General features: G+C 37.9%; 1 protein-coding gene across 1 annotated transcript; it reads right to left on the reverse strand.

Moving 5' to 3' along the window:
- Nucleotides 1-5,391: 5,391 nt before the first annotated feature.
- Nucleotides 5,392-7,510, reverse strand: LOC131685551 (zinc finger protein with KRAB and SCAN domains 8-like). Its single transcript, XM_058969358.1, has 5 exons — nt 7,035-7,510; nt 6,777-6,976; nt 6,468-6,722; nt 5,691-6,416; nt 5,392-5,626 (listed from the first exon to the last, which is right to left on the reverse strand). The coding sequence occupies exons 1-5, from the start codon at nt 7,297-7,299 to the stop codon at nt 5,414-5,416; spliced, it is 1,659 nt and encodes a 552-aa protein (XP_058825341.1). The 5' UTR covers nt 7,300-7,510; the 3' UTR covers nt 5,392-5,413.
- Between the last annotated feature and the right edge of the window lie 3,200 nt (nt 7,511-10,710).

Here is a 10,710-nt window from a genome sequence, read left to right on the forward strand (position 1 = left end):
CGTTGCTGAATTGACACGTAGGTATCTGCCCTGGGTACGTGATCAGCGTTTTCTGACTGAGAGTCCTAATTTCGATTGATGTGCATGTTGGCGGTAATTGTTCGGAGTTAGTTTAGCAGTACAACTCGCTATTTGCGGTATTATCTGATTGAAGCTGAAACACAAATTTTTATTTCATGTCCACTTGTTCTTCCTATCTTAATACTTTTATATTCGTCAAAGTGGAAGGAACACGGGTAGAAGGTGGAAACGATGGTTACTAAAGTTATGGTTTTAGGTATAAATATTAACTGAGACCAGCTCTATATTCGGTCGATGTTTTTATGTGGTTTTTGTTTGAGGCGAAACTGCTGTCAAAATGTATGAACTGACAGCAGTTGGGGTTAGAACCTGACTCAGTTTCAGGTTCAAGCGAAATCGCCATTAAGCTTTAGTTTTATCTTTGTGTTAGTGTCATACAACACGTAAATTTATTTTATACATTTTATGGTAAAATGAAGTTACCCTGTATAATAGTGTGACGATACACTGTACTAAAATGAATACATAAAGCTGATGTAACAGCTCTTTCCCCTTTAAAAGGATTATTATTAGGATAATTATAATTTGAAAGCTAAGGGCATGTTCAGGAGTGTTTCAGTTTTAGATTCATAATTTTGACAGTTCTATTATATAAAACTGAAAATTTTAAAACTGGAACTTGCTGTCCCCAGCAGCAGTTTTAGCGGGAGTTCACCTCTTCGATGCTTCTTTTTACTCCTTTGTTTAATTCCTCTTCAGAGAATCCACTGAAATCCGTGTCTCTGTCGTCTTGCACTGGTGCCATCGTTGGACCTTTTGTCGATGTGGAAATAACTACATTTTAACGTTCTAGTACCACGACGCTTCCAACAAGTATCTGGATTGTATGATGAGAATACCTTATAATATAACTTGCTTTAATCCATTTTGCATGATTACGTGGGTTATTGTTTTTATACCACACTCGGTCTCCTTCCATCAATTCGTCCAAGAGGTCAACATGAGACTCTCTCTCGGAAGATGCCTAAAATTTATTGGTGTATCCGTACCAATATTTAAATTTTGTGAGTTTTTACACAAAACTTGTTTGTAACTCTTCTTTGAATTCAACAAATCCATCAGCGTTTTTGGAGCATATGAGAATATTTTACCAGACGGAAAATTTCCGTCTGACATCGAACAATAATTCCTATAATTAATTAAAAATAAATTAATTTGATCCTCTAGATGCAATTCCTTCATTTCCTGATCCAATAAGAACGTTTTAAAAACGTCTTTTACAGTCCTAACCAAACTTTCTGCCTGACCATTACTAGCAGGGTTATATATGGTGAACTTTTTAGGACTTTAATTCCTTGTCGTTGTAGAAAATCTGTGAATAGGAATTGAATGGTGGACCCCGGTCAGATACCAGAACATCCGGTAAACCAAATCGTGCAAAAAATGCTACGAGTCATCCATTCTACTTCTATTCTACTATTTAGAATAACTGTCCACGATCAACAAGAATGTGTGATGTGAGAAATGGAAAAAAATCAATGTGTATTCTGCGAAATGGTCTCGTAGTCGGTATCCATTTAGATACAATTTTCTGCTTGGGTACAACTGCCATTCCATTACAAGCGTCACATTCAGCCACAAACTGTTCAATATCAATATTAATTCCAAACCAATAAACTAAGAGTCTGGCCAGTTGATTCATTTTTACTATGCCGGCATGGTTGGCGTGGCCACTTTAGCACAGTCAATAGGCAATTCTTTACCGAAATTAATGCTTCTAATGAGATCAGCGTCAAGTTCTAGTGGCACCATCTGCTCCAAAGGAAACCCCGAACAGAAATCAGCGTTACCCATTTTAGCAGATGGCATGTATTGTATATTGAATTCATAAATCGATAATTTCAAAATATAACGTTGTAATCTTGTAACAAGTATTGAATTTTTTCCCTCCTTTCCGAAAACTCCCACTAAGGGTTTATGATCAGTGAAAATTACGAACTTTTGTCCATATAAATATATATGAAACTTTTTTATGGTACATATCAATGCTAAAGCTTCTAAATGAAGGATGGGATTCGATTTTTGAGCATTATTTAACAAGAAAGACGTAAAACATATAGGTTTCTCTACTCCATCTACAATGTGAGCAATCACTCCTCCGAATATCCAGAGGTATCTGATACAACAACCAATGGCTTTTTCGGGTCATAAAACTCCAGAAAATTAGTAGATAAAAGTGTCATTTTACTTTCCTTAAAAGCCCTATTCCATTTGCCATCCCATTCAAATTTCACATTGTTCTTCAAAAGATTGTACAAATGATACAACTTTGAGGGCAAATGGGGAATAAATTACGTCATGAGCGTTTTTAAAAATAGGTACATCGTCTTTTAAAACTAATTCGACTTCAAACCCGTCAATAGGAGTAGAGAAATTTTTAATTAAAGCATTTGAAAACTTTTGTTTAACATCTTGTATAACTGCATCACATTGATATTTGCTGGACAACACATTGTTAACGGATAAATTATCCGAAAAGAATAACCTCCAACCGAGAAAAAACACGACTAACCATGGTCGCCCTAGTAAAGGAATGAATTTGTTGTCACAATTCAGCACAAACAACTTCAATTTTGCTTCCTTTCCTTTAAATTTAACCAAAACGTTAGCTTCACCTTCAATTGAAAGTTTAGCACCATTAACAACCATTAATTCCTTTGTAGATTTTGATAGTTTTTTTGAAATTTAAATTATATTGTCGTTTCCCAATCACTGAAACCGAAGATCCACAATCTATCTCCATTTTGAGAGATTTATCATCTATTTTCAAATCAATCAAACAAGGATTACTAGTGTGATTAATAGAAGACACATGCAAATCATTTTTAAAGTTGCGTTCCCTGCTTCATTTTTAAAGTTTTTAAAATTGCAGAATTCTGCCTGCATGTTGATTGCAAATCCTCTGCCGATTCGTCAGGATGTCGCTTACGACTATTAAACTTGAATAGCTGAATAATGTCCGATTCGACTTAGTCAAATCGTGCTTTCAGTTTTCCAATCATCGTATCGTAAGCAACGTCAAATTTTCGAATTATTGGGGAAAAGTAACATTTGCTTTGAAAACACCGATGGACCACTAAGGGTTATAAAATGCGATTTCTTCGCATCGTCCACCACATCGCTCATGACGAAGAAATACCCGAGTCTTTCTACCCAGTCCGAAAATGATAATCATTTGCGATACGGCTCAATAATGGCCGCTATACATATTCATTTGAGCCATCACTATTACAAAAATCACAATGATTCGAAAAAAGCTAAAAAATAGTTTTGCGCTTATTGAACGATGTCCTTTTTACCCTTACGCCACAATTCTTAACGACACTTGGCTCTTGAAATCACTGGGAAAGCACAGCGATGCCCTTTCAGCAAGAGGGTGAATGTTTCGACGTTTCATTGAAAAATGAGTGAAGCCAACATTAGCTGGCTTCCTGGCTCGGGTAGTTGTCAAAAATGACAGCGAACGCGCTTTAAGCAACGTTCACATAGCTACGAGCCGATGTTGTTAACTCTACCTGAAACTTATCCAATGCAAACAAACTTCATTTTGATGTGCCTTACTGATACTCAAGTGATAAGTGTTTGGATTTTGTGGAGAAGAAGCGATGCAAGAGAAAGCGTGATTTCTCATATATTGTTAATAATTACTTGTTTTGAATCCAACTTTTAAACAGTGTTGTACAGTTCATGTAAACAGACCTTGAACATTTGAAGCGTAGCTAGCACTGGCATTTAGTGGCAGCTTTAGGCAATAAACAGTTTTCACGGGGCTGCCTTTTAGTCCTTCAGACACGAACAAACGATCGGAACAGCCTTCAGCCAATAAGCTGGAAATTCTTTTTAACCTAAGTAAATTAGACGAGAAAATACTCTTATTGTCACTGAAATTAAATAGGTCAATTACCAATTTATGAAAATTTATACAGTGGAACCGAAATAAAACCGAAACCGTAAGGGCATGTTTAGGAGCGTTTTATTTTGTATAGGAGTTTCAAAGTAGAACTGGAACTGAAACAATCACATCCCCAGCAGAGCGTTTTGTGTCATAATTTCGAACAGTTTTGTTTTAAAATTTAAAACTGTTATACGATGCCGTTCTATTTGTTGCTGATTTTTAAACACGTTTAGAACTGTGTGCGAATTTCTCCGATTTTATTTTATTATTTATGTACTTCACTTTTCTTGCAGTGTACTTACGTGGGAACAATATTTACCGATCCGAACAAAAATCCGGACGGAACAGTTAGATTTTCTCTCAACCACCAAATGTAGATGATAGCCGTAACTATCTCGCACTTCCAGCCGTTCTGAACCAACGCGTTCCACTCCCGGGATGCTTTCCGATGAACGCAGAGTACCTAGCAATTCCTTCAAAAGCACGCGGTTTTTCACTTTCACTTTTCCTCGTAGCCAACTTTTATATTCGTCAATGTGGAAGGAACACGGCTAGAAGGTGGAAACGGTGGTTACTAAAGTTATTACGGTGAACCAAAAAAAAGGGTGTTGATGGTTTTAGGTATAAACTTTAACTGAGCCCAGCTCTATATTCGGTCGATGTTTTTAAGCCTAGATTATATCGTTGTGTTAGTGTCATACAACACGTAAATTGCTTCGATACATTTTATGGTAAAATGAAGTTACTCTGTATAACAGTGTAACGATACACTGTACTAAGATGAGTACATAAAGCTGATGCAACAGATATGATCATCAAGAATACACCAGACAACCACAATTGATCCCTCTCGATATCAGATTGGCCTTACCAAGCCGTAACGCGGGTGGCATCGTGAAAACGGTCAAATAGGAATTGAGAACAGCTTGAAGCGACATCTGATGTTGTTCCAAATATATAACATATCTTGGATCCGCCATCGAGCCTAGTTTGCATACCGTACATAACTACACTCACTATTTTCCATTCATCCGCAAGATAATGGCGATTAGGACAATAAAAGCAAAGATGCAAGTGGGAGAGATGCGATATTGGACAGTCTATATCTCGAGATATTTTATTGAAATAATACTTTAATTGTACTTCTACTAACATCTCAAGTGATATTTACTAAAAGATAGTTAGTTTTGAGTTTCTTTCGAACACACGTGGGTGAATGAAATCAGGAAGCGAGAGCAATTATGTGAAAAAAATCTCACCCCAGAAGTAGAATTCGAACCAGCAAACTTTAAGACTCCGACCCAATGCACAAAGCCTTATGCTATCCCTAGGATATGATGACGACCCGGAAATCCCATCCTATATAGGTTGAGACAGCCTGATTGCACACTAATAAATAACAATAACAAAAAACCTAAGTTTGTACAGTCTCCAATTTTATTTGTTTTCTAGTTGCAACATCATATCCGACCCCACTGCAGCAACGGGAACAATTTTTGAGCGATTTTCATGTATCTTTCGATGAAACGTCAAAGCGTTCAAGCGAGCAAATCCCTTCCCACAAACATCACAGACAAATTCCTTTTTCCCGCTGTGAACGGTTTGATGTACCTCTAGGTCTCGCCGTGTCAAATGTGGTCGCTGGCACACCTGTAATCAAATAAATCCATTGTAGCGACTTGTCCCAACTAGCAAAACCTTCCGTAGAATCTACCTTACAAACATACGGTCGATCATTGCTATGAATGCGTAGGTGCACCTTCAAATAACTTTTACAAGTGAAACTTTTATCGCACTGCGGACACGGAAAGCGAACCCCCGTGTGAGCAATCTGCTCATGTTGCTGCAGAAGATATCGATTGGTGAACTGATTCCCACACTGACCGCACTCAAACGGCTTCAAGCCCAAGTGGCGGTTCTTGTGGTCTATTAAAGATCGCTTGCTTTTGAAGGTGGCCTGTTTGCAAATGTTACACCGGAAAGTTTTCTCATCCGAATGTGTCCTCTGGTGGGCAGTCAAGTAGCTCTGAATCATGAAACCCTTTCCACAGACTCCACATGATAAAGGATAATTTCCCGTGTGTTTAGCCACGTGTTCGTCAAGACCGATTTTTGATTTAAATGCCTTCGCGCAATTATCCATGGGGCATGTAAACGGGAAGATTTTCAGGTGAGAATTTCTATGAAGTTTCAGTTTCGTTCTAGTGGTGCAAACTTTTCCGCAAATATCACATGTGCGATCGTTAAGAACTGGGAACAGTGGAGCTGGTTTTGGATCGGGCTCGATTAACGACGACGGATTTCTTTTTTCGGTAGAAAGTTCCTGGTCAAGTTTATTTGAAATTTCTTCACTTAGTTGTGGTTGTGCTTCAGGTGCATCTTCTGACGTCGGATGCAATTTTTGTTCAATTATTTCTTGTACATGAATCTCTGAAATAGACTAAGTAAACTAGTGAACCATATTGTAAATTGCACATTAGATTGAGCTTACGGCATCTCTATTTTCATCGACTGTTTCAATCCCCACGAAATCATCGTAATCAAGGTCGTCCTCCGGGGGCTCTTGCTCAATAATATAACCAGATGCAGCATTTTGTTGGGTTATCGATTCTACGATCGCCTCCAAATTATTAAAACACGTTTCCTCGCTCGGCATTACAGTTTCGCTTGTAGACGGTTCCCCCATGCAAAGAAATTTCCCCTGCTGTTGGTTCTGTTGAATAGAGATTTCCAGCTCTTTTTTCAGCTGAATTTGCATTATTTAGAATTTTTTTAAGGAGAGTAAAATAAAAATACACACTTTTAGTGCCTCGACGTTGGCAGTGAAGGAAATGTCCTCTTTCTCCAGACTTTGAATGATGTACTCATATTGATTGTTTGTGTTACCATCCAGCATGAATTCGTGACCAGAAAAGGTGATTTCTGGCAGAATTTGCTGACTATCGTCATGATGTTGCTGATGATCCACAACTGGTTCCGGATGGCAAAATAACATCATTTCTAAAACAACACATAACAACTTCAAAACTGTTTGTAACGAAAGAAGGGGCAATCCAACCGCTAAAAAATGCTTGACACTTGCGGCAATTCTCCCGGAACTCGTGGAAATAGTCCAGTTTACAAATGCATTCACTGCATACTAGTTTGGAGAAAATTTGTGGTTCAGATTCGGAAATCTCCAGAGCTATACATTCGAGGATCTTTCTGGGTAACTCTCTAAGCAATCCATCCGGAGAAGTTACATACATTCCGTAGGATTGTTCGCACTTCTTCAAACATAATCGGCAGGGATCTTCGTTCGCCGTCAGCTGCAGGGTGTCCATGTTTTGTGTTCTAATCCTGATTTATCTTAGTCTTGAAATTTATTAATAAGCGACAGTTTGCCAGTTATAATCTATAAACATAGTTTAATCGATTGCCGCGCTAATCAAGTGAGATAAAACTGTGTAAAATGTAAATAAGTGGTAAGTAGACGAACAAAGAATGCACAATAAAATTTTTTATTATTTAATAATATTATGGTTGTTTTGTTTGTTTACTTTGTACACAGCTGACAGTTTAATTTGAGCTGTCATCCGTAGGGATGCCAGATATATATTTTTTTCAAATATGCACAAACAAGGGAAAAGGGCCTAATCGAGCCTCTCCCAGAAAACGAAAAGGCAGCTAGGCTGGTTTAAATTGGATGCTGGCGATCGGTAGGGTAACAGAGGTAATTTAGGCACCTCACATATTTTGGCCAAACCAACCTCTTTTTTATGTTTATTAAACGAATTTACATACTATTTTGAAAATCTAGTATTAGTTTTATTGAACAACTGTTATTACAGTTATTATATATCAAGATTATTGTTGCAGATACATATTACCATCGAAAATCACAAAATTGTGGAAAATCACCAACCGCTATACAGAAATGAAGAAAAAACAATAGGAAGTAGCAATATTGCAAACTACTTTCAAAACATATTTTAATTAAAATACGTCAAGTTATGTTACTGTAATCATAACTAATTGATGAAAGTAAAATTGCGTAAGTTATACGAAAAATTACATCGCAGATCATACAATAAGCTATGAACACAATACGATTTAGGGAAAAACACATTTCTGCCATATCTTCTGCAATTTCATTCGTTTCTTGACGCCATTGCTACTCAATGAAGAGTGTAGGCGGCAAAGCTTGTTGTTTCGCACATTTTTGTCATTCTTGTTTATTTGACACGGCTTGATGTGTTAGCAAAACTAAGCCGTGGAACTTTTATGATTTATACCATGTAAAAATTAAAATTAACTTTCAAAATGCCTGCCTATCGGATCTTGTTGCCGCAGCTTGCCGTTGTGTGTTAAGATTATCTTCCTTGGCTGTGAAACATTAGCTGCGTTGTCTCCCGCACATTGCAGGTCATCTTGTCTCGCGTTTTTGCTCACGTCCATGTCATCATCGCTACTGCTTTCCTGATGCTCACGGTCGGATGTTCTTATTTGCTTCTTGAACTTACAACTTGCTGTTGTAAATCCATTTCCATCGGCATTATTAAAGATATTAAACCTTCAATGTTGACGGTTTTGAAATGATATGATCTTGACGTCAAATTACAGTTTTGGATTATTAATTCTAGCTATTCATATCATTGATAAAACAACAAAAATCAAATGTGTTATTTTGTTATTATTCATACTATTTTTTTGTCTCAACTCATCCTCGTCTCAACTTCATAAAAAAATTTCAGCAAATGTTGAAATTTATTCAATTTTTCGGTGAGCAGTTCTGTGTCATATTCCATCTTCGATTCCCATTTGATAAATTGTCTTTAATCCATATTTCAGTACATCCCTTCAAAGTAAGCTCTTGGATGATTGGAAATCTTAGGGTTATGATTAATAGTTTCCGATCTCTGGGATCAGCTTCATTGGAGTCTTCTGCTTCTCATGCAGGTATTTTAAATGAAATTGATATGATTTGACGGCTATGAGATCCCGACTACGAGATCAATTAGAAGATCCCATTTCCACATTTTTCCAAAAACCCCCTTGATGCTAAAAACAATTAATACGTTGAAAATCGATCAAATATCACTATTGTAATATTCAATTAATTTAGTCAGCAGCAATATATTTTTTTATTCAACCCAATTAATTTCGTGTGGCGGGGGTTTTAACCGCCAAACCCCCCCCCCCCCCTCCCTTGGCTACGCCAATGTCTTTAACGCTACTTTACATTTGGGAATTTCATCCTGGAATTTTATTCCCAATGCATTTCAAATGGGAGGTGGGTTTTCCGTGATGGGAAAAATGTCTACACGGAATAATCAACGTCACAGATTTTAAGAACTCTCCATACCAAAAATCCGACCAGAAACAATTCATCAAGAATTATTACCGACGGGAAAATTTTGTTTTTAAGGCAACTGTACACCTTGGGAATTCGAACGAGAAATTTGGGCCGGAATTTTGATCACGGAAAATTTTCCGCCGAAATCTCTCCGAACGCTCAAATCAAAGTTCTGCTGCTTCAAAAAATTACAAACTTTTTCAAAATGGCACAGAATATTGAACCCAATAAAAACCACATCTTTCCCGTCGGAAACAATTATTGATGAATTGTTTCCGGCCGGAGTTTTGGTATGCAGAGTTTTTTAGATTCCGTGACGTTTTCCGTGGTTGGGTTTACACTTCGGAAAACTTGATTTTTCCGTGTAGACTTCTTTTTCCCGTCACGGAAAACGAAAATCCATCTCCCATTTGAAATGCATGGGGAACAAAATTCCGCGATCAAATTCCCGAGGTGTACAGTAGCCTTTATTATAGGATCAATATTCCATGCTATTTGAAAAAGGTTATATTTTTTAGAAGCGGCAGATCTTTTGGTTTGACATTCGAGTGGCCGTAGTCAATCTGAGCAGATGCGTTTTGCGGAGCAGTAAACAGTGCTGTTTTCATCGGTGTAATTTTCGGTATTGTAGGCAGTGCGCAGTGTATGGATGTGAAAGTGTTAAGTGTTGCAGAATAGTCGGAGTGCAGCCGGAAATTCCGGGAACCGGTGAAGATTTTTACTAATTTTTAGTAGTAAAGTTGCCGTTAAAATCGGCAGAAATAGAAAACGCGAAAGAACGCGTCACACCGAGAGAGCAGTACCACCAGGCGAAGAGAGCGGAGAACGAGATTCCGCCTCTGTTGTGCGGGACGATGGCGAGGGACGGCGACAATCGGAGCGAATACAAAGACGAGACCCACCGTTTTTTTTTCTTTTTCCCCTTTTCTCTCTTTTGTTCTTCCTCTCTGGTATCATTACAGGTTCACTCAGCGGATGAAGATAGATGTGTATGAGTGAGAATTCAAATTGGAAATGAGAAACTTGTGCAAGTGTGCAGTGAAAAAGAAGGAAAGCGGTATAAAGCTGGGTAGTGGTGGTTCTCACAATACATACTTCAGCGGCGGAATCGAGCGAAGAAAGAGCAAGCAGGGCTCTGGCAAGTATGAATCGGGGTGAAATGCAAACGAACAAGGTACAAATATACAAATATTTCTAGAGAAAATTTTCAATGGGACATAGGTGGCATTGAGAGCCTCTCTTTGTTTACTTTCTCTTTCGTTTATTGCGTCGCGATATGTTTATCTTTCTCCTTTGAACGCCGCGCGAGGGTAGCTGTCAAGATCGCAATGTATTTTGCTGAATATTTTCGGCGCGTTTATCATAAAATCTAGAAATGCGATTTATTCTATAGATTCGG

The sequence above is a fragment of the Topomyia yanbarensis genome, chromosome 2 (assembly GCF_030247195.1).
Source record: "Topomyia yanbarensis strain Yona2022 chromosome 2, ASM3024719v1, whole genome shotgun sequence".
NCBI classification, from domain to species: domain Eukaryota; kingdom Metazoa; phylum Arthropoda; class Insecta; order Diptera; family Culicidae; genus Topomyia; species Topomyia yanbarensis.

Excerpts from the sequence above, each read along its gene's own strand:
- LOC131685551 (XM_058969358.1), bottom strand. The coding sequence starts at position 7,299 with ATGGACACCCTGCAGCTGACGGCGAACGAAGATCCCTGCCGATTATGT. Across the intron at positions 6,723-6,776 it reads CCAACGTCGAGGCACTAAAA|CTGAAAAAAGAGCTGGAAAT; the intron begins GTGTGTATTTTT and ends ATGCAAATTCAG. Across the intron at positions 5,627-5,690 it reads ATCGACCGTATGTTTGTAAG|GTGTGCCAGCGACCACATTT; the intron begins GTAGATTCTACG and ends ATTTGATTACAG.